Below are 23952 nucleotides of genomic sequence, written 5' to 3'. Positions count from 1 at the left end.
ATGTATTCTCAGTTAACATGTGCTAGGCAGCCTTTTAAATCAGGACTTGTCACGGTCCCTCTCAGCCAGGTCCCTCCTGAACTCACCTGGCAGGAGTCCACTTTGCCCTCCAGGAAGCCCGCGCAGATCATCCTGTCCGTGAGCGAGAAGTTGTAGAGGGCACTACATGCCTTGTGGTCTATGATGCCCACGGACGCCTGCTGCAGGAGGTCAGGCTTGGTGGCTGCCAAGACAAGGAGCACCCACCCAGGGCCACTTACAGAGGGCTCACTGTTAAGCGAGGGCTTCACTCTGACCACAACTGCACCCACCCAGAGGGAGGCATGGAGGCTCATGTCCTCGCAGGGACGTGTGTTAAGTCACATAGTGAGACAGAGGTAGACCCCAGAGCCCAAGAACCTCACCATGGCCCACAAGCGGGTTCCCTAGCACCGTGGGTGCCCTGCAGCGGGGCTACTCAGATTTCAAAGGAGGCATTAACTCTTGGTGGGGGGCTATGCATGGTACAACAAGGGTCCCCCAACTTTTTTCCACAAAGAGCCACACAGTAGATACAGTCCACTTTATGGGCCAGTCTCCATGGAGACCACTCAGCTCTGCTTTTGCTGCCCCAGGGGGCCATCTATGAGTGAGTGGGTGTGGCTATGTGCCAAATAAAACTATAAAATAAAAAGCAGCTGCCTTAGGCCGGAGTTTGAAACCCTGAGGTAGTGGAAAGGTGAGTGGTCTGCAAGCAGGGGGATCAGAGCCCCAGGCCAGGGGGCATGGGGAGCTCACCGTTGCCCTCCTGCGTGTTGCCCCACCCGGAGATCACACACTTGCGGCCCACAGGGAACTTCTGGATGGCCAGCGGCAGGCAGACGGGCTGCACATACTTGTTGAAGACCAAAGGCCTGGCCAGCTCCAGCACAGCCACGTCGAAGTCCAGGATGCTGGGGTTGTACTGGGGGTGCAGCACCACCCGCCTGAGCCCCACCTTCACGGGGCTCCCGCCAACGCCTGACAGGGACGCGGTGCCCAGCTGAGCCCGCACCAGCTCCATCTTCGTGCTGCCAGGAAGGGGCCGCTTAGACTCCCCGCCCCCACCTCTGCAGCCCCCAGGGCACCAGGCAGAGCTGGGGGACCCAGGCCCTGGGGAGGGTGAGGCAGGGAGCCCCCTGATCCTGGGCCTCATTTCCTTCTGGGACAAGAAAGTGTGAGAGACCCCCACGGCTTTGTGACTATCAGAGGTCAATGCTGCCGCCTTTGAGCAAAGGGGAGGGGCCTGTCCCCTCAAATACTTGGCCCCTGTGTCCCCTACAGACAAGGCTCCTCCCGGAAGCTGCTCCCCAGAGCCCCCTACTTCTTCATGCTGCCCCCAACCACCTCACCCCATCTGCATCTAGATGTGAGCCTGGTGGGGAGGGGAGGCCACTCCCCTCGCCAGCCCTCGGTCCTGAGTGGCCTCTGAGCACTTGGGGATTTGATGGTGGGGGACCTGCCCGGTGGTATCGGGGGAGTCAAGGGGGCCTTACTGGTTGAAGCAGTGGGCGGCAGACAGCAGCCAGCGGTCCCCCACCACGGTGGCTCCGCAGAAGTGCCGCGAGCCCTCCTTCAGGCTGACCTGCCAGGGCACCTCCCCCAAGGAGGCCCCAAGCCCCCCCACAATCCGAGTGGGCTTCTCCAGCGCTGGCCTGGCCCCACACTCTGCAGGGACAAGACAGGAGGGTCCAGGCACCTCAGCCTGCTGGCGTCGGGACCACCCTGGTTCCAGGGGGGCCCCGGGTCTCTGGCTGGGAAGTGGAGCATCACACAGATGAAGAAACTGAGACTTAAGGAGCCCTAAGTGCTTGTCCAGCGGGGGATGTGGGTGAGAAGAGAAGGCAATGTCGTAAAGGCCCCGGCCCCACCAGCCTCAGCGCAGCAGACACACATCTGCAGCCCCTACAGCACAACCCAGGGGCTCAATGGACAGAGCTGGTTATACGGGGCTGGGGGCAGGGGAGGCGCAGGCGGCATTTAAATGAGGCAGAATTTGGATTGGTTCTCAGTCTCTCAGGTCTGTGGGACCATAAAGAGGGGCATTGGGATCCTGGACGTGGGTCCTTGGAAACCACATGGTCAAGACAGGTGGAGAGTGCATATGCTGCCTGTGGATGCCATGTCTGTGATAGCCTCAACTCAGCTTCTCTCTGACCCTGCCCACCCCCACATTGGTCACTGGCCCCCTGCTGAACCTTCAGGATATTCTGAGTACACCCTCCTGGACGGTCTGAGTTTTGCTGATACTCAGTGACATCTGACTCTGCAACCCCATGGACTGTATGTAGCCCACCAGGCTCCTCTGTCCATGAGATTCTCCAGGCAAGAATACTGGAGTGGGTTGCCATTTCCTTCTCCAGGGGATTTTCCCAACCCAGGGATTGAACCCAGGTCTCTTGCATTGCAGGCGGATTCTTTACTGCTGAGCTACCAGCGAATCGGGAAGTAAATGTGAAGGCTGATCACATTCCTTTGCCCATGCACTTGACAGACATCACCAATCAATCACCCATCTCTTCCCCAGAGTGCTTCAGAAAGCCAGTACCAAATCCATCCGACCCTGTGCAGAGCAGACACACATTGCTGCTGTCTCCCCAGAAAATACCTTGTGGCTTAGAAGCGGTGGCCAAGTCGAGAGGCATAGTGCTAGGGGCCAGTGTGGGTTTGGTGAGGGTGTCAGTCACCAGGCTCTTGGGGCTGGTGGGCGAGGCAGTGCTGAGAGTGGTGGAGGCGAGAGCCACTGTGGGGGCTGGAGGCTTGCTTGCAGCAGCGATGGTCTCCAGGATCCAGTCCCGCAGACTGGTCACTCGGGCGTAGACCCCGGGACGCTGGGCTTCTGCACAGCCGATTCCCCAGCTCACGATGCCAGCCAGGAAGAACCTGCCAGAGGACTCCTCGCAGACCAGGGGGCCCCCCGAGTCACCCTGGGAGACAGAGGCACACCCTCAGGAGGGGTTGGGGCTCCCCGGCCACATCTGGCCCCAGATCCAGAGCTACAGGTCATAGGGGGAGCCCTGGTTGCGGGATGTGTTTCCTCACAAGCTGAAAACTCACATCTCAGAACCTCAGTCTCCGCCTCAAAAAATACAATAGGACACTCGGACTCTGGATCTCTAAGGCCTCTTTCAGTTCTACCACTGGCAGTTAAAAACCCAGCCCATATAAACAATATCCCCATCTCTCCTTAGCCCCATAGATCTTGGATAATATCACCAGTGGCTTAGGAACCTCCAGTCATCTCACGGGCAGCCATGGCATCCTCCTGTCTTGCTTTCCTTTGCCTCCTCCTCACACCCAGCTCACCGTGCCCTCTTACGTCCTTAAACACAAGCACTCTCCTGCTATTTCCCGACGTTTTCTCCAGTCTCCACTCTCATGTGGCAACCAGAGCTCATTAGCAGCCTTTCCCCACCCACCAGGCCTTCGAAAGGACAGCAAAGATACAAACTAAAAAGGAAACCCACAGCCATGTGACCAACCCAGCAGAGGGTCTTGGTGGTGGACCAGAGACAGAAGACCCCCCTCCCAACGTCTGGGAGAGGCGAGCCTTGGGTGGGAGGATGAGGGGCTGTTCCCAGGACCTCAGGGGCTGGTGGGGCGTCCCCTGGGGCCCCTGGCCCCTTTCCCAGGTGCTGGGCTCACCTGGCAGGAATCCACCTTCCCGTCCAGGTAGCCAGCACACACCATCCTGTCGGTGAGTGAGTGGCCGTATAGGCTGGTGCACAGGGCATGGTCCAGCAGCTCCACAGTGGCCTTCTGCAGCATTTCTGGCTTGACCACTGCTCGGGACGGAGAGAGATGAGGGGGGAGCACCCCAGGACCCCGGCAGTCCACACCCTCGAGCTGGGAGCCTGAGCTTGTTTCCCCACCCCGTGCGGTCGACCTGCTGCAGCCCCAGCTCAGAAAGGAGCCAGGCCCACCAGTGCCCACTGACTACCCTCCCAGCCTGGACATCTCAAGACTAGGTTCCTCCCTCCTCTCCCCAAACCTACCCACCCTGAGCTCCCACTTCCCTGCTGGAAACTTTTCTTAGCCTGGCAGTAGCCCTATCTTGACTAAACATTAAACCAAATTAGGTAGCCTTCCCTCAAACCCTCCAGGGCATTTCCCTACCCCCAGCTGAACCTGAATGCCCAAGCCTGGACCACCTATCCTGGCTACCCCAGGCCCTTTGCACATGCCATTCCAGCTGCCTACAAGGCTTGTCCCTGTGGAATCTGTCTGCCTTCTTCCTTTCATCTCCTATTTTAAATTGCAGCCCTCTGCCCCTGCATCCCTGCCTGATTTTACTCCACTTGGTACGTCACCATCTGTCACTTTTCTTGTTTACTATCTACTGCCCCTGAAATTGTGCTGTCCAACACAATAGCCACTGGCCTTGTAAGGCTATTTAAATGCAGACTGAAGCTCATCATGATGAAATGAAACGGAGAATTCAGTATCTCAGTCACGCCAACCCCGGTCACGGGGCTTCTGACTCCCTTAGTGGATGGCACAGACATGGCAGGTGTCTGCCACTGACAGAAGTTCCAGCAGGCAGTGCCAGCCTGGACTGGGGGCTCCGTGTGGGCAGGGGTCTCTCTCTGAATGGCCTGCTGCCCAACCCCTGGAATAAGGATGCCTGGTCTTATATTAGGCGCCACCATCTCAGGCCCTTTCCTAAAGATGTCCCTGACCCCAACTCCTTTTTCTTGTTTCCTTCCTAGCACCTCTCACCATCAATCACAGTTGATCTGACATAGTTACCCCTACACTGATAGTGAACCTGCCCCACCCTCCCAGGGCCAGGCTCCCCTGAGACCCTGGTCACAGCCAATCCACACATAACCTCACGACAGTTCGTGTGTTTCTGTTTAGAGACACCTCACTTATCCTGTGTTGTTGATTCACTAACAGGGAGCTTACAGTCCATACCGCAGCGCTATAACCCTCGCCTGAACAAAGCTCATTGAATACGTGGATTTCTTCCCTATGAGACACATCCCAGCCTTCCTGCGCTTAGGACCCTAGTCAGCACGTCAGCTCTATGCTTGGGGCCTGTTTAGATTTGGTCAAACTTGCCACAGAAAGCACGAAAATGAAAGAAAAAAAAAAAAACCATGGTGGTGAATAGACCAGAAAAAGGACACCAGTTTCCAGTCTCAGCAGAGCCAAGAAGGCAGGGAGTCACCAAGCTCCGCCACCTCATTGGGAAGATTCCGCACATCGTGGATGACCACAGTCCCCTACAAGTGTCCACCTGGGGGGGACAGATGCATTTTCGCAAGTGGGCGAATTTGCAAATACAGAACTCGCGGCTAACCAGGCCAGACCGTGTGATGTTTGCTTGGTCGTGCTGTGCTGGCAGCCTAGCTGCAGGAGGTGGGTGCTTACGGAAGTTCTCCTTGAGGTAGCCCCAGCCTGAGATGAGGCACTTCTTCCTTGGTGGGAAGATGTGCGAGGCGGCCGGCAGGCACACGGGCTGCACGTGCCGGCTGAAGGGCAGGGGTCTGCCCAGCTCCAGCACTGCCACGTCGAAGTCAGCTGTGTCCGAGTTGTAGGATGGGTGTGTGATGATCCGGGCCACGCGGGCCCGCACGGTGCTGGCCTCTGAGCCGCTGAGGTAGGTGGTGCCCACGTAAGCCACCCACTCCGGGGAGTCCTGGAATCTGCGGGGCAGACAGATCCTGGCTCAGAGGCCCACCAAGGCTGGAGCCGGGGGGTAGGGGTGGGGTGGGAAGGGTGGGGAGGGGAGCGGGGCACTTACCCAGGAGGCAGGTGCCCCCAAACTCAGCCATGGAAACTGATGGGAATGTTTTCCATAAAACATTGGCAAAAATCAGAACGAATGCACAAAAATTAAAACACGGTGCATGATTTATCAACATTTTAAACAAAGACAGGATCCACAGGGCCGGGACTAGGGTGAGGAGAGGGAGGCACTGAACGAGGACTGGGCACTAGATGATACCGTGTAGCCATTTAAACTTCCTCGGGTGTGATGGTATATGTGCATTTGAGACTGTTTTTTAGTTGCTCAAATGTGCTAGGGTGCCTCAGAGGTGATGCATTATGATGTTTTCTACTTAATTTCAAACTGCTTGGCAAGGATATGTATGTATGAAGAGGTGTGGGGGGTATAGATTATAGATACAGCCAGATGGAGAGAGTGAGAGAGAAAGAGAATATGGTGAAATAGTAACAACTTTTGAAATCAGGTACAGTAAATCCCCTACATACAAATCTTCAAGCTGGGAACTTTCAAAGGTGTGAACGTGCCCCTGTATGCCAGCTGTTGTACTTTTCAAGGGACTGTAAGATTAAAAATGTTTTCTTTATGCTTTATGTTTGCTTTTTATGTATTATTTGTATAAAGAATATCACAAACCTATTACAGTACAGTAGCATATAACCGACTGTGTTAGCTGGGTGCCTAGGCTGACTTTGTTCGACTTACAAACTGGACTAATGAATGTGTTCTCAATACGGAACTCATTTGTATGTAGGGGACTTACTGTACAGGCATATAGGTATTTGTTGTACTATTTTTCCATCTTTTCTATTGAAATATTCTCATAACAAACTGATGCGAGGAATGAAATTTAAAATGATAAAAAGAAAACAACTCTTCTTGACCTGAATGTCATTGCTTATGTGACCTGTGTCCCCCAGATAGTCTTCCCGGGGCCAGAGCCAGGTTACCCTGGGAATTAGCGACCCCCTGACCAGGGCAATTCTCAGGCAGTGGTTTCCCAGGGAAGTCCACATTGCCTGATGCCCTGCCCTCTCCCCAAGGACTCCTCAGATGGAAACAACCAACTAGCAATGCCTGGCACAGCCAGAGCCTTCCAGAACCTTCCCCTACCTTTGGCTAGCTCCGTTCTGATTGGCCACTCTGGTTTGTAAAGATTCTGACCATCTTCAACAACAACCAGAAACGACCCAATTCAAAACTGGGCAAAGAACCTCAACAGACATTGCTCCGAAGAAGACACACAAATGGCCGATAAGCACATGAAAAGATGCCCAGCATCACTGATCATTAGGGGAATGCACGTCAAAACCACAGTGAGAGGTGAGAGGAAGGTTCAAGATGGAGGGGACATAAGCATGCCTGTGGCTGATTCATGCTGATGTATGGCAGAAACCAACACAACAGCGTAAAGCAATTATCTTCCGATTTAAAACAAATTAATTTTAAAAACCACGATAAGACGCCACTTCACAGCCACTAGGATGGCCATTATTAAACAAATAGGGACTTCCCTTGTGGTTCAGTGGTTAGGACTCTGCACTTTCAAAGCAGGGGACATGGATTCAGTCCCTGGTTGGGGAACTAAGATCCTGCATGCCAAGTGGCCAAAAAACATAAACAAAAAACAAAACAAGCAAACAAAGTAACAAGTAATGGCAAGGCTGTGGAGAAATGGGGAGCTCCACCAAGATGACACAGCAGAGACCCTGAGCTCATCTCCTTTCAGGAGCACACCCAAATGACAACTCTCTGCAGAACAGCCATCAACGGAAAAGACTGAAGCCTGCCAGCAAAGATCTCCTGCAACTAAAGACGCAGAGAAGGAGACACAGCGAGACGAGGAGAGGCAGCTTCATGACACAGTCAAACCCCGTGCCCCCAGGTGCGCAGCCCACAAGCTGGAGAATAACTGCTTTGCAGAGGTTCCCCCACCAGAGCAAGAGGGCTGAGCACATCAGGCCCCCTGGTCCAGGGGTTCAACACTTTTTTAAGAGGAGTCCCCAGAGCTTCTGTCTTTGGAGGCTGGTGGAGCTTAACTGCAGGAGCCCTCACAGGACGGAGGAGACGGAGGGTTCATCCTTAAAGGGCTCACAGAGAACCCTAGATGCACTGGGACCCAGGGCAGAAGCTGTAATTCGATAGAAGCCTGGGCCAGACCTGCCTTCTGGACTCTGAGGGTCTCCTGGGGAGGTGGGGGTGGCAGCTGTGGGGTCACCCTGGGGGCATAGACAACAGTGAGGGGAATACTGGGGTATATCCAGCCACATTAACACTGATGTTAGTGAAGCTACCTTGGCTCTTTGCCTCAAGACCTGGCCCTGCCCAACGGCCCACAGGTGCCAGGTGGTGGGATACCCAAAGCCAGGCAGCTACCCAACCCGGGGCGGGGGGGCGGGTGGCACACAGCCCACCTATTGGCAAATAGGCTGCCTCGAGACCTCCCCACCTCCAACCCCATAGCCACCCGTAGACACAGCCCTGCCAACCAGCGGACCAAGACCACAGAAAACCTGCTAGACCAGCCTCACCCACTAGGGGGATGACACCGTGAGTGCCAAGTTGCTCCAGTCGGGTCCAACCCCATGAACTGTAGCCCACAAGGCTCCTCTGTCCATGATGTGTCTCAGGCAAGAATACTGGAGTGGGTTGCCATGCCCTCTTCCAGGGGATCTTCCTGACCCAGGGATCAAACCTGCGTCTCCTGTGGCTCCTGCACTGCAGGCAGATTCTTTACCACGGAGCCACTGGGAAAGCCCTTAGGTGGCAGACATCAGATGCAAGAAGACCATGACCCACAAGGCACGCCGGACCCTGCCCTGGGACCAGGCCCAAGCCCTGCCCACAAGCAAGCCAGTGCAACCTCTGGGACACTCTGGAACCCAAACCTGACTGTGGATGGAACCAGCCCCCTTGCCCCACCCCCAATAATGATCTGACACCAGCTCTGGGATCCCCGGGCCCTGCAGCCAGACTCCAGGAACCAGCTCTGCCTGCCAGTAGTCTGGCACCAACCCCAGGACCTGGCTTCACCTGCCAGTGGGTGGACAACAACCCCACTTCAGTCTTCAGGATCCGGACTCCACCCCGCCAGTCAGCAGTCAGCACTAGCCCCAGGCCCCCTAGGATCCCACAACTAGATTGCTCGTGACCGGGACCCACTAAACAGCAGCCCGCAGCACCCACACAAGGCAGTGCCCGGTGGCCAGCCAAGCCCACCAGACCACCCACATAGTCACCCGCTTTTACAACAAATGTTAAAGGAACTTCTCAAGGATGTGGAAACCTTGGAACCCTTGCACACGGCTGCTGGGGATGGAAATCGGTGCAGCCTCTGTGGAGAACAGGATGGAGGCTCCTCAAAGGAGAAAGCACAGAACCAGCATATGAGCCTGCAATCCTACCTCTGGATTTATACCCAAAGGAACTGAAAGTAGCGACCCAGATACCCTCACACCACATTTGTAGCAGCATTATTCACAACAGCCAAAAGGCAGGAGAACCCCAAGTGTCCATCGATGGATAAATGAACAGACATGTCCAACAACACACTGGAATATTATTTAACCAAAAAAGGAAAGAACTGACACCTGCTGCAACCTGGATAAACCTTGAGGACGCGATGCTCAGTGAGAGAAGCCAGACACAGAAGAACAAACACTGATCCCACTCACAGGGGGTCCTAGAGGAGTCAGAGCCACAGAAACAGGAGGTAGATGGCGGGGCCAGGGGCTGGGGCGGGGGGTGGGGAGTCAGTATGGATATTTTGTTGTTGTTGTTGGTTGGTTCTTATTTTTTGGCCATCTGGCCTGCTGGATCCTAGTTCCCCAACCAGAGATTGAACCTGAGTGTCCCCAGTGTTGGAAGCGTGGAGTCTTAACCACTGGACCACCAGGGAAGTCCCTGGGCTAGTGTTTAAAGGGACAGCGTTTCAATTTGGAAAGATGAGAAAGTTTCGGAAATGGATGGTGGGGATGATTACATGGCAGACAATGTGAATGTACTTAATGCCACTGAGCTATGCACTTGAAATGGTAAATTTGTGTTATGTATATTTTGCCACAATTAAAATACATTCAGATTTAACAAAAAGAAAAGAGAAGGAAAGAAAACAGCGAGTTCCAAGGACACTCCCAGGGTAGTGGAGTTCCCAGAGTGGAAGGAAGATGGGATACAGGAGCAGGGTGGGCTCTGAGCCTGCAGGGACGTGGACTCACTCGTTGAAGCAGTGGGCAGCGGACACCAGCCACCTGGCGCTGATGATGGCGGCCCCACAGAAGTGTTCGTTGTTTTCACGGAGGCTGACTTGCCAAGGGAACTCCCCTGGGGATGCTTCCACACCACCCACAATCCTGCCAGCTGTCTTCCAGCCAGGCTGCAAGCCACAGTCTGCAAGACAGAGATCACCAACCAGGACCCCCAGAAGGCAGGATTGCAGTTGCACAGGGGCCATCCTGGCACATCTGTCTCCAGTCTCTCATCCCCACGGTCCCCACGTTCAGATGTCAAAGATCTGAACCAGCAAACCACCAGATTCTGGGAGACCACATGGAACAGATTCTCTCTCACAGCCTCAGAAGGAACTGGCCCTGCTGACTCCTTCATCTCAGCCTTCTAGCCTCCAGAGCGGGGAGAGAGTAAATTCCTGCTGTCTCATCCACTCAGCCTGAGGTTCTTTGTTTTGGCAGATCCAAGACAATCATACACTAAACTCAGCTATATGAGTGCTACGTACCAATGTGACCAACCCCTAACACTAAACCCTGGACACCAAGACTTGGGTGAGCTCCCCCGGGTTGGAAATACTTTGTGTGTGATGCCACATATGCTTCTGGGCAAATTGGTTAAGCACTGTCCACCTGACTCCACTGGCAGAGGCTGAATGGAAGCTTGCTTGAGCTTTGTCTCTCCTGGACTCTGCACTTTTCTTTGCTGACTTTCAGCTGTATCCTTTCACGTAAGAAGGTATAACCACGCATACAGCAGCTTTACCAAGTCCTGTGCGTACCTCCAGTGAATCACTGAGTCTGAGGGGGTTGCGGGGACTCCTGACCACACCTGCCAATTTCAACCAGCCTCTATATTATCTTCCACATCCAGGCACCAGACACTGTGAATGTGTTCCTCACCATGTATTTTGAAAGTTTCAAAGTCTTTATATGTCCATCTTTTCATAGGATGCCATATCTGTTTATTTATTCTCCTTTTATGTCCTTCAGCAACATTTTCTAATTCTATTTAATTGCTATTATAGACATGACACGTTTATTTTGTGTTCCTATTGATCAGGTGGCACAGTGGGAAAGAATCTTCCTGCCAAAGCAGGAGATATGAGAGACATAGGTTCAATCCCTGGGTCAGGAAGATCCCCTGGAGGAGGAAACAGCAACCTACTCCAGTATTCTTGCCTGGGAAATCCCATGGGCAGAGGAGCCTGGCAGGCTACAGTCCGTGGGGTCACAAAAAATCAAACACGACTGAGCACATGTTGATCAACAATGAGATTTTTTCCATTATATCTTCTAACCTGTTCTTACTTGTATAAAGACAAGCAATAACTTTTTTATGTGCTAGGATTTATCTCCCCCTCATTGTTGAACTGTCTTATTTTTCCAATCTCCTTTTAGTCAATATATTGATTCATTTAGATAATCATATCCAAATTTTGATAGTTTTCCCTCTTCCTTTCCAATACTTATACCACTGTTCCTGCCTTATCGCATGGGCTAGCATTGTTAGAAAAATGTTGACTACTCTTACGACATTTCAACTGTAATTTTCCCTTGCTCAGATCCTTTTGGTGACTCCCCACTATGTACAGGACAGACCTCCAGTTCCTGGTATTCGAGGCTTCCCACAGTTTGACCAGGACCTCTTATCAGCCTGATATCTTCCCTTCTCACCCACACACCTCGAGCTCTCCCTCCTCTGCTTCCTGCTCACGTTTCTTGTCATATCACAGGTGCTCCCTCCCTTTCTCTGCCCAGCTCCAGTGAATGCCAGACCCACAGGACTGCATGTGATGGGCACAGTGGGCCAGAGCACAGAGCCAGCAGCTGACCCTGGAAAGGCAATGTGGCCTGTGGGCCAGTTCAGACAGGCAGACTGACCGCAGTGGGCCTCGTCGGAGCCGTCGGAGCAGTCCGCTGTGTCGTCACACTCTGGGTTCACCTTGGTCACACACTGGCTGTTCCCGCAGGAAAAGGCATTCCCTGGACAGCGGCCTGAGGGCAGACAAGAACCAGGTACTTGACCTCACGCCATCTCTCCTGTCTGCACAGAGATTTCTCTCTCCAGGCAGAAACTCCAGAGCAGGAAAAACATCACTTCTCTGCTTTCTTTTCACTGAATCTTTCTGAAACAATCTTCTCAGAGTGAGTACAGACACGTAACACACCAGAATGCCAGTCAGCACCCGGGCCGGCTGTGCAACCCAAGCATAATGCCCCATGTGTGCACTTGTACGTTTCTACCATCCATTTTTTTAAAAAAGAAATAGGTGAAATTGATTTTTTAAATTGTAGTAGAGTACATATAACATAAAATTTGTCACTGAAGTGTAGGTTCACATTTAGGGTCAGTCATTCTCTGCAGGGTTGGGGGCCATCCTGGGCACTGTGGGGTGGAGAGCTTCACCAGCCCACCACCTCTGGATGCCAGGAGCCCCCCAGCCGTCACGACTACAAACGTACCCAGACATCATCAAGTGTCCCCTGGGGGCAGGACCACCCCTAGTTGGGAACCATTGATGTAAGGCTGGATAAATGTAAAAGAATCCACCTGCCAACGCAGGAGATGCAAGAGACATGGGTTCAATCCCTGGGACAGGGAGATCCTCTGGAGAAGGAAATGGCAACCCACTCAGGTATTCTTGCCTGGGAAATCCCATGGACAAAGGAGGCTGGTGGGCTACAGTCCGTGAAGTCACAAAGAGGTGGACACTGTTACAACACATGTTGTGAGCCAGCTGGGAGGGCAGTCATCAGAATATTTAAAGCAGTGAAATTCTAGGTGGTCCATACTCTTTCCCCCCCTCAAAACTGTTTGCTGTCTTTTAACAAAAACATTACATCACTTTAAAAAATATAATGCCTTCTTCTAATTATGCTTAGCTCTGAACAATTAAAAGTGCCTCATTTTTTTAAATCCTTTGCTCACACAGGACCATGACTCCATCTCCCCCATAAAAGGCTAGTGCACACAACTAGCATTTACTGTGTTTGAGGGATTTCCTTTGTGTGCCTTAAAGAAGCTTCAGGAAACCTCTCTTGGTGTTTGCAAACAAAATTGGGCAGAGGGCAAGGGGCTGAAAAAACATACTTGATTTTTTAAAATTGAAGTACAGTTGATTTATAAGCAGGACAAAGGCTAACAGAGTTTTGCCAAGAGAATGCACTGATCATAGCGAACACCTCTTCCAACAACACAAGAGATGATTCCACACATGGACATCACCAGATGGTCAATACTGAAATCAGATTGATTATATTCTTTGCAGCCAAAGATGGAGAAGCTCTATATAGTCAGCAAAAAAAAAAAAAAAAAAAAAAAAAAAAAAAAAAAAAAAAAAAACCAGAGACCAGGAGCTGACTGTGGCTGAGATCATGAACTCCTTATTGCAAAATTCAGACTTAAATTGAAGAAAGTAGGGAAAACCACTGGGCCATTCAGGTATGACCTAAATCAAATCCCTTATGATTATACAGTGGAAGTGACAAATAGATTCAAGGGATTAGATCTGATAGAGTGCCTGAAGAACTATGGATGGAGGTTCGTAACATTGTACAGGTAGTGGTGATCAAAACCATCTCCAAGAAAAAGAAATCCAAAAAGGCAAAATGGTTGTCTGAGGAGGACTTACAAATAGATGAGAAGAGAAGACAAGTGAAAAGCAAAGCACAAAGGGAAAAATATACCCATTTAAATGCAGAGTTCCAGAGAATAGTAAGGGGCAATAAGAAAGCTTTTGTGAGTGAACAATGCAAAGAAACAGAGGAAAACAATAGAATGGGAAAGACTAGAGATCTCTTCAGGAAAATTAGAGATACCAAGGGAAGCAGAAGATATTAAGAAGAGGTGGCAAGAACACAGAAAAACTATACACAAAAGATCTTAATGACCTGGATAACCACAATTGTGTGGTCACTTACCTAGAGCATCGCAGAGTGTGAAGTCAAGTGGGCCTAAGGAAGCATCACTACGATCAAAGCTAGTGGAGGTGATGGAATTCCAGCTGAGCTATTTCAAATCCTAAAAGATGCTGCTGTTAAAGTGCTGCACTCAATATGCCAGCAAATTTGGAAAACTCAGCAGTGGCCAAAGGACTGGAAAAGGGCAGTTTTTATTCCAATCTCAAAGAAGAATGTTCAAACTATGGCACAATTGCATTCATTTCACATGCTAGCAAAGTAATATTCAAAATCCTCCTAGCTAGGCTTCAACAGTATGTGAACTGTGAACTTCCAGATGTTCAAACTGAATTTAGAAAAGGCAGAGAACCCAGAGATCAAATTGCCAACATCCACTGGGTCATAGAAAAAACTAGAGAATTCCAGAAAAATATCTACTTCTGCTTCATTGACTATGCTAAAGCCTGTGGCTGTGTAGGTCACAAAAAAAAACTGTGGAAATTTCTTAAACAGATGGGAATACCAGAACACTTTACCTGCCTCCTGAGAAACCTGTATGCAGGTCAAGAAGCAACAGGTAGAACTGGACATGGAACAACAGACTGGTTCAAAATTGGGCAAGGAGTATGTCCAGGCTGTATATTGTCACTCTGCTTATTTAATTTACATGTAGAGTACATCTTGTAAAATGCTGGGCTAGATGAATCACAAGCTGGAATCAAGATTGTTGGGAGAAATATCAATAACCTCAGATATGCAGATGACACCATCCTAATGGCAGAAAGTGAAGAGGAATTAAACAGCTTCTTGATGAAGGTGAAAGAGGAGAGTGAAAAAGCTGGCTTATAACTCAACATTCAAAAAACAAAGATCATGGCATCCAGTTCCATCACTTCATGGCAAATAGATGGGGAAACAATAGAAGCAGTGACAGATTCTATTTTCTTGGGCTCCAAAATCACTGTAGACGGTGACTGCAGCCATGAAATTAAAAGACGCTTGCTCCTTGGAAGAAAAGTGATGACAAACCTAGACAGCGTATTAAAAAGCAGAGACATTACTTTGCCTACAAAGGTCCATATAGTCAAAGCTATGGATTTTCCAGTAGTCATGAATAGATGTGAGAACTGGAAAATAAAAAAGGCTGAGCGCTGAAGAACTGATGCCTTCGAACTGTGGTGCTGGAGGACTTTTGAGAATCACTTGGACATTTAGAAGATCCAACCCATCAATCCTAAAGGAAATCAACCCTGAATACTCATTGAAAGGACTGATGCTGAAGCTGAAGCTCCAATACTTTAGCCAACTGATGCAGAGAGTCGACTCACTGGAAAAGATCATAATGTTGGGAAAGATTGAAGGCTGGAGGAGAAGGGGATGACAGAGGATGAGACGGTTGGATGGCTCAATGGACATGAATTTGAGCAAACTCCTGGAGATAGTGGACAGGGAAGCCTGGCATGCTGCTGTCCATGGGGTCGCAAAGAGTCAGACACAACTGAGCGACTGAACAACAGCAATAGTTGATTTACAATGTGTTCAATTCTGCTGTGTAGCAAAGTGATTCAGTTATACATGTATATGTTCTTTTTCATATTCTTTTCCATTAGGTTTTGTCTCAGGACATTGAATATATTAATAGTTCCCTGTGCTATACAGGACTTCACTGTTTATCCATCCTATATATAACAGTTTGCATCTGCTAATCCCAAACCCATAATCCTTCCCTCTACCTTGGCAAGCCCAGATCTGTTCTCAATATTGTGAGTCTGTTCTGTAGATAAGTTTGTTGTAACATCTTTTAAATTCCACATATAAGTGATATCATATGGTATTTGTCTTTCTCTGCCTGACTTACTTCTAGTATGAGAATCTCTAGGTCCATCCAGGTTGCTGCAAATGGCATTATTTCATTCTTTTTTATGGCTGAGTAGTATTCCATTGTGTATATGTGTACATGTGTGGTGTAAACACCACATTTTCTTTATCATTTCATCAAAACATACCTGATTTTAAGTCTCTTTCTGTCAGTGGCCCCTTCTGGCCTCCTGCAGCAAAATGAAAAGATAAAAGAGTATTTAGCAAGTGGCGAATTTCTTTGACAACATCATATTGCAAAGCAGGGAACTGCACTGTCCACCTGGGAGCCACTTAAATTCTAACTTAACTCAACTGAGATAAAGTCAGATCAAATATTCCGTTCCTCATAATAAGAGCACAACAGCCGCATGGGGCAGGTGGCTGCCAGAGTGGATGATGTGGACCTGAAACAACTTCATCTGTGCAGAAATCTCTCTCAGCTCTGGTGAGGTTACTAAGACACCAAGTGTGTCAGGGGTGGTAGAAGGGGACTAAATGTCCTCCCATGCCAGGTCAAGGCAACAATCTTTCAATCTGCACACTCTGAAATCACATCTGGCTCTCAAATCCCAACACACAGTAATCTTAGAATTTAGAGCATAACATCTACGCTTAGTTCTATACCAGGGGGCCAGGGGCCAAATCTGGCCCACCACTTGTTTTTATAAAGAAAGTTTTATTGATACACAGATAAGTGTCCATTTGTTTATATATTGTCTTTGCTGCTTTTGTGCTATGATGGCCAGGTTGAGTCATCTTGACAGAGACCCAATGGGTGGCAAAGATGAAAATAATTACAAGTTGCCACCCTGTGGTGTCTACCATTGAAGGTAAAGCAATGTGTATATGTTTCCTCATCACGGAAAGGGTCAATTATGGAAAGTATCAAGTTTAATGCAACTTCCACCTGGCTCCCCTCCCCCAGCACATCCCTCCCAAAGTCTCCTTGTCTCTGGGGTCACTCCCCTGTGAGCTGGGCAGACACGATGGTGCCACAGGGGGCTGGGGGATGCCACAAGCCTGGGGTCACTCACCTGTGAGCTGGGCAGACACAATGGTGCCATAGGGGGCTAGGGGGATGCCGAGGCCCTGCAGCCTCGCATGAAGTCCCCGCTGCAATAGCTGCTCCTCCAGGCCTGGGCTTGGCGTCCACAGGGCCAGCAGCAGAAAGTGCAGCCGGAAACGCACCAGGACGCTGGCGTTGCCCTCCCTGGTGGGGAGGACATTGGCCTTGAGAGGGAGGGCACTTCTCAGCTGGAATTCTCTGCAAATCCAGGGGTCCCCCAAGATCCTCTACCCCCAGGAGGCCCTCACTCACCAGTAACTCAGCACTGTGCAGCCCACGCAGCTGGACTCCAATTCTGTCTCTTGAAAGCTGCTGACAAACTGCAACAGAAACAGCAGCCATAAATGTGAGACCCCACGGAGACCCCTGGCTGGGAGAGCGGGGAAGGAGGAGAAAAGCACCTCCTCAACTCCGTGCATGCAGTCAGTTCACACTGCTGAGTGAGTGATGGGGTGGGCAGTCCCAGGGCGAGCCTGTGAAAACACAGCTCCACCAACACATGATGGAGAAACACGTGGTCCCTCCACACCCGGAAGCATCCCTCAGCCATGAAAAGGAGAGAAGCCCTGACACTCACAACCACGTGGACGGACCCTGAGAACACGACGCTCAGTGAGAGGCAGACACAGGAGGACACACAGGGTGTGACTCACTGACGGGAAACGTGCAGAGCAGGCCAATCCACAGACACAGAGAGTGGGTTCCTGGTGGTCAGGGGCTGGGGAGGGGATGGGAGTGAATGCTGATGGGGAGATAGGGTTTCCTTTTGGGGTGATGAAAGCTCCTGGAATTAGAGGTAATAGTTGCACAACTCTGTGACTGTACTAAATGTCACTTTAAAAATGGATGAATTTGGACTTCCCTGGAGGTCCAGTGTTTAAGACTCTGCGCTTCCACTGCAGTGGGCATTAGTCCCATCCCTGGGAAGGGGAACCTGCCTGCAATGCGGAAGCCCTGGGTTTGATCCCTGGGTGGGGAAGATCCCCTGAAGGAGGAAATGGAAACCCACTCTAGGATTCTTGCCTGGAGAATCCCATGGACAGAGGAGCCTGGTGGGCTACAGTCCATGGGGTCACAAAGAGTCAGACACGACTGAGTGACTAACGCTTTCACTTTCAGGGGAACTAAGATCCCACATGCCATGTGGCATGGCCAAAAAAAAAAAAAAAAAAAACAAGTGAGGTATAAGTTGGACTTCTCTGGTGGTCTAGTGGTTAAGTCTCTGTGCTTCCACTGCAGGGGGCATGGGTTCAATTCCCAGTCAGGGAAGTTCAACAATGCAGCCAAAACAAAAGATGTATAAGTCACCTACCATAAAAACTCACCTTTTAAAAGTATTCAATTAGATGGGGTTTTAGTACATTCACAGATTTGTACCACTCACCACGATTTTAAAACATTCTCATCACTCCAAAAGAAGCCCATCCCCATTACCAGTTACCCCCCCGTCCCCTCCCCCCGCCCCTGACCACCAGGAACCCACTCTCTGTGTCTGTGGATCGGCCTGCTCCGCACGTTTCCCGTCAGTGGAGTCACACCCTGCGTGTCCTTCTGTGTCTGCTTCTCTCACTGAGCGTCGTGTTCTCTCCACGTGGTAGTGGGTGTCAGGGCTGGGTGACGCTCCCGGGTGTGGAGGGTTCACAGCTGTTTATCCATTATCTGCTGATGGACAATCCGGTTGCTTTCCCTTCGGGATTATCATGACTCATGGTGCTGTGAGCATCACGTGCAGGTTTCTGTGTGGACACACGGTTTTGTTTCTCTGGGGCAGACACCCAGAGGAATGGCTGGGTCAGGTGGTATTGCTGTTCATCATTCAGTTCAGTTCAGTCACTCAGTCGTGTCCAACTCCTTGCAACCCCATGAATTGCAGCATGCCAGGAGGCCTCCCTGTCCATCACCAACCCCCAGAATTTATTCAAACTCACGTCCATCGAGTCGGTGATGCCATCCAGCCATCTCATCCTTTGTTGTCCCCTTCTCCTCCTGACCCCAATCCCTCCCAGCATCAGGGTCTTTTCCAATGAGTCAGCTCTTTGCATGAGGTAGTCAAAGTATTGGAGTTTCAGCCTCAGCATCAGTCCTTCCAATGAACACCCAGGACTGGTCTCCTTTAGGATGGATTGGTTGGATCTTCTTGCAGTCCAAGGGACTCACAAGAGTCTTCTCCAACACCACAGTTCAAAAGCATCAATTCTTTGGCGTTCAGCTTTCTTCACAGTCCAGCTGTCACATCCATACATGATGCTTAGTCGTGTCCAATTCTTTGTGACCCCATGGACTACAGCACACCAGGCTTCCCTGTCCATCACCAACTCCTGGAGTTTCCTCAGACTCAAGTCCATTAAGCTGGTGATGCCATCCAACCATCTCATCCTCTGCCTCCCCCCTCTCCTCCCGTCCTTAATCTTTCCCAGCATCAGGGTCAAATTGCCACACTGCTTTCTACAGAGGCTGCCCCTTTTCAGATTCCCACCAGCCACATAGGAAAGTTCTGATTTCTCTACTGAAATGCAGTTTACAACCTTCCAATAAGACCTATGGGTCTTATAGTCGGAGGTTCCCACCCGATGCTGCCATCCCCTGCTTTCTAGAAAGCACCAGCTGCGCCCTGTTCATCCCATGGCCCCTCTCCCTTCCTCAGTCTCCCCTCTGCCCTGCTGCCTCAGTCAGAGCCCTTGGCCACCCACTTGCCGCCTCCACCCCTGGCTCCCAGGACCCTCACCAGCATTTCCAGAGCAGGCGTCAGCGTGCGGTAGTACTCTGAGGTCTCCTGCTGCAAGCTGGGGGCAAACCGGATCCCACGCAGCTCTGCCATGTGCTCTACGTCGATGCCCTGTGTAGAGAGGGAGGCTGCGGACGAGACCAGGGCCCCATGAGAGCGCCCACTGCAAGGGCAGGGCTCAGTCAGCGAAGCGGGCCTCCAAGGCCCCCCGCCACCCCAGGGCTGCTCATCCCAACTAATGGGGGTGGGCTGACTCCCTGGGGGTTGAGTGACTATTAACAGTGCTCTTTTTTTTTTCTTTTTAAAGAGGACTATTTTTTAAAGTCTTTATTGAATTTGTTTCAACATTGCTTTTGCTTTATGTTTTTGGTTTCTGACCACCAGGCATGTGGGATCATAGCTCCCCTACCAGGGATCAAACCTGTATCCCCTGCAATTCCTAACCACTGGACCGTCAGGGTGCCCCCTCATCCACTCTCACCCATCACTCACCTGAAGGCCCCCAGGTCCAGCACAAAAGCCCCAGGTGTCCCCAGGTTCCCTTAAGGGGAAGGCTGGCTCCCCCTAGAAACGCCTGGCCCAGGGCCCTGGGTCAACTTCAGCCCCAAATGGCTGAAATGGCCTCAAAAGACCTTACCTCAACTTTGGGGCAATTCCCACCTCCTCCCTGGTGGCTCAGATGATAAAGAATCCACCTGCAAAGCAGGAGACCAGGGTTCGATCCCTGGGTCGGGAGGATCCCCTGGCGAAGGGAATGGCTACCCACTCTAGTATTCTTGTCTGGAGAATCCCACGGACAGAGGAGCCTGGTGGGCTACAGTCCATAGGGTCGTAAAGAATTGGACACAATTGAATGACTAACACTTTCACTTTCCCTGGAAGAGGGCATCTAGTACGACAGGGGCATGGCCACAGTCAGGGATACCAGGACCCTCAGACCCCCACCCATGATGCCACCCTCTGAACAACACAGCTTCCGACTGTTGGAAACACTGTGGGAACCACATACAGCAAAGAACATTAAATGTCTTAAAGTAAAGAATATAACCCTACAGAGCACACGAAGACACCCATTTCTGTCAAAAAATATACAAGACTGGCAAAGGGGCCCCCAGTCAAAAATGATCATACTTGCTAAATTTTAAAAACAGGGGGACTTCCCTGGCGGTCCAATAGTTAAAACTGAGAGGGTAACAGGCAGGAAGGCTAGAGGTCCCCAGGCGGAGGAAATAGACTGTAAGCGTCAGAACAAACTACAAGCGTCAGAGGTTGTTCTTCCTTCTCCACGCAAAATTAAAAGGAGGTTTCTTTTAAAATTCTGTGTTGCCATGAAGACACCTGGTTCCACCTGAACTTAACTTTTCTCAAACCTTGAGCTACCCAATGCAGTTTTTCTTATGGAAATGTTTTTCTTAAGCTATGTTAATGGACTGTATATTTATCTTAGAATCTGCTTTTCTTCAAGTTGGTTTGGCCTAAGACTCAGAACAATAATGGTTCAACAAACCAGTATGTTTTACTCATGGAAATATTCTCTTAAGCTAAGTTAATGAAACTATGTACTTACTTGGAAATCTGCCTTTCTTCAAGGTTCATGTCAATTGTTTTATGGCCTAGGATAACTCACCTTGTGACAATGCTATCTCACAATGCATGTTGTGATTGAGGGGCCTGGTGCAACTCTCAGTTTTGAGGCATTTCCTTTCTCTAATTAGCAGCCTGCTAATAGGTATATAAGTCCTTACTATAAACTAGCAAGGGGACACCCTTTCCACCCTATTCTGATGTCTATGTCAGAAGGGTTCTCTCTTTTATACTTTAATAAAACTTTATTATACAAAAAGCTCTGAGTGATCAAGCGTCATCACTGGCCCCAGATGGAATTCTTCTCCTCCGGAGGCCAAGAATCCCAGCATCATTCATGGCTTGTAGCAGCAATCTTTCAAAACTCTGAGCTGCCAATTCAGGGGGCTTGGGTTCAATCCCTGTTCAGGGAAATAAGATCCCACATGCCATGTGGTTTGGCCCAGTGGTTAGGACTCAGCACTTGCACTACCATGCCCCTGGGTTCAATTCCTGGTCGGGGAACTAAGACACCCCACAAGCCATCTGGCATGGCCAAAGAAAAAAAAATTTTTTTTAATTTAAAACTAGAAGTAGCTGTCATCTACACTATGGAAGTCAGGTCCCAGCTCTATTTACTGGAATGAATATTCATCCAGATAGATATTTAGATATTTATTTATTGAATAGATAGAACAAACAGACTAAAACAATTCTAAAAATGGTTGTTTTCTCCTGCAAGGAACTAAAAAGAAAGGTAACAAGAATCCTGCTATGTGGACGCAAGTGCTTATGCTCTGGGCCCCCAATAAGCCCCACACTTTTCCTCTGAAATACCCACAGCTCCCATGCACTTGGAGAAACAGTCCCGCCAAGGGCTCATGTAAAACTGTACACCGATGAGTAAAATTCTGAGCTGTCTGGGAAGGGGACAAATTTGAACTGTAATTTTAAAATTGTTTTTAAATTTTAAATGCTTCTTAAAGCCTTCCTTGGCTTCAGAGGTTCTGCTGGAGATTTGATCTAACTGTTGTCCCAGAATGTATCTGTGCTTCTAGAATGGAGTTGTGAAACTGACTCCTGCTGGGGGACAGGGTTGGGGGAGGGGGAGGGGGGGGCGCATGCGCCCACGCACACACAAAAACCAGTTTTCCTGCACTTCACCTCACAGCCATCAGAGGGCATCTATCAGCCATGCCAGACTTCCAGCTATTTCAGATATTCACAAACATACATCTATACATTTAAAATATTAAAATATATACATCCCACATTGGGTTGCCAACTTATTATTTTGCCACATGACACCATTTCCCCCCAAAACTGCCAGTTACCATCATCATTTCATGAACGAAGGGTGACTTTCACACCCCCACACAGAACTAAGAAACTCAGATATCTCAGAAGGAGCTCAGGTCAGAGCAGAACTTCCCGTGATGGCGGAAGGTCCTAGATCTGAGCATCCCCTGCAGGAACCACGAGCCACCGGTGAAATGTGGCTGGCAGGGATGGAGGAACTGGATTTTACCTGTCATTTAAATTAAGTCTAAATGGCACTGGGGCTCAGGGCTACCATGCAGAGGTACAGGGCAGCCCTGGAACTCTGTACAGTTGGCAGGCATCTGCTGGAGCCTTCCACTGACATGAAAAGACCTCCGTGTGTTTCTGTAACTGCAGCCCACAGCGTTCACAACGGGTCATTATTTTGTATGTGTGGGTGTGCGCTCAGTTGTGTCTGACTCTTTTCAACCCCATGGACTGTAGTCCACCAGGCTCCTCTGTCCATGGAATTGTCCAGGCAAGAATATTGGAGTGGGTTGCCATCCCCTCTTTCAGGGGATCTTTCGGACCCAGGCATCGAATCCGTGTCTTTTATGCCTCCTGGATTGGCAGGTGGGTTCTTTACCACTAGCGCCACCTGGGAAGCCTTATTTTGTATGAAGTGAGAGGGACTTCCCTGGGGGTCCAATGGTTAAGACTCAGTGCTTCCACAGCAGGAGCATGGATTCAGTTCCTGGTTGGGGAACTCAGATCCAGTATGCCTTGTGGCATGGCAAAAAGTAATAATAATAAAGTGGGAGCCACTGTTGATTGTGGGAGGTGGGAAAGTTAACGACTGCTCATTCATTTCTTATATTTTTGGGGACTTTCCAAATTTCTCAAAATAAGTTCCATTTCCCTACTGGTCTCCATTTCACCCTGGCCATGAATCCCCATTAAGAACCCCACATGTGGGAGACCCAAAATTTGCAGGTATTACCAAGGCGCCCAGGCTCCCAGTGCCCAGCCTGGCGCTAAGTGCAACATCCAGCGCCGGGCCCCCTGCCTCGCTCTTGGTGGCCTCCGTGGCCTGTACGCTCGACCCTTTGCTCTGGGACACCCCTGAGCGACTCCCAGGCATTTTTCTGCCAGTCTCCTGGTGTGTGGACCCAAGCAAGCCCATGGCCACTCACCCACAAGGACTCCCAGGGTGACGAGGACGATGCTGGTGGCCACGAAAGTGGAGAGGGCCGCCCGGCAGCACATGGCATCTGCAGCCAGGACGTCCTTGGTGGCTCCAGGAACCAGCTGTATGTCACTGGCAGTGGGCTCCATGGCTCCCGGACACAGGGAAGGAGACCTGGAGGCGAGCAGAAGAGAGGCAGAAAAGCGAGGTCAGAGCTAGGGCGGCACTTCTCTTCCCCTAAGCAAGGGTCTTCCTTGTGCAAACTAGCTGCCATCAACAGCACCTGAGGCGAGCCTGGACTCTTGTTAACAGAAGTACGTTGATTTAAGCCATTAAGCATGAGGTGATGTTGTGGTGTGGCATAACAGTGACTACAATGCTCCTTCATCCATTAAATGCTATTTGAAAGTC

The 23952-nt window shown here is 50.3% G+C and overlaps 1 protein-coding gene across 2 annotated transcripts in view; it reads right to left on the bottom strand.

The window, feature by feature from the left end:
* TMPRSS9 (transmembrane serine protease 9) overlaps positions 1-23712 on the bottom strand; it is a 30096-nt gene extending 6384 nt beyond the window's left edge. Inside the window, exons 1-13 of one of the 2 annotated variants that reach the window (XM_025293121.2) lie at positions 23549-23712; positions 19533-19660; positions 17060-17127; positions 16776-16951; positions 15888-15929; positions 11863-11976; positions 9970-10141; positions 5395-5669; positions 3664-3800; positions 2627-2945; positions 1515-1686; positions 778-1049; positions 87-223 (exon numbers count right to left, since the gene is read on the bottom strand). In XM_025293121.2, coding sequence (XP_025148906.2) covers positions 87-223; positions 778-1049; positions 1515-1686; positions 2627-2945; positions 3664-3800; positions 5395-5669; positions 9970-10141; positions 11863-11976; positions 15888-15929; positions 16776-16951; positions 17060-17127; positions 19533-19660; positions 23549-23690 — 2154 coding nt within the window. In that variant the 5' untranslated portion in view covers positions 23691-23712. The remainder of the gene's footprint in view (positions 1-86; positions 224-777; positions 1050-1514; positions 1687-2626; positions 2946-3663; positions 3801-5394; positions 5670-9969; positions 10142-11862; positions 11977-15887; positions 15930-16775; positions 16952-17059; positions 17128-19532; positions 19661-23548) is intronic. The other variant, XM_044947903.1, reaches the window with a different exon arrangement.
* Between the last annotated feature and the right edge of the window lie 240 nt (positions 23713-23952).

Source organism: Bubalus bubalis, chromosome 9, assembly GCF_019923935.1.
Source record: "Bubalus bubalis isolate 160015118507 breed Murrah chromosome 9, NDDB_SH_1, whole genome shotgun sequence".
In the NCBI taxonomy this organism is placed as follows: Eukaryota; Metazoa; Chordata; class Mammalia; order Artiodactyla; family Bovidae; genus Bubalus; species Bubalus bubalis.
Note: the sequence above shows the minus strand (reverse complement) of the source record. Positions and strands in the feature narration are given on the sequence as shown.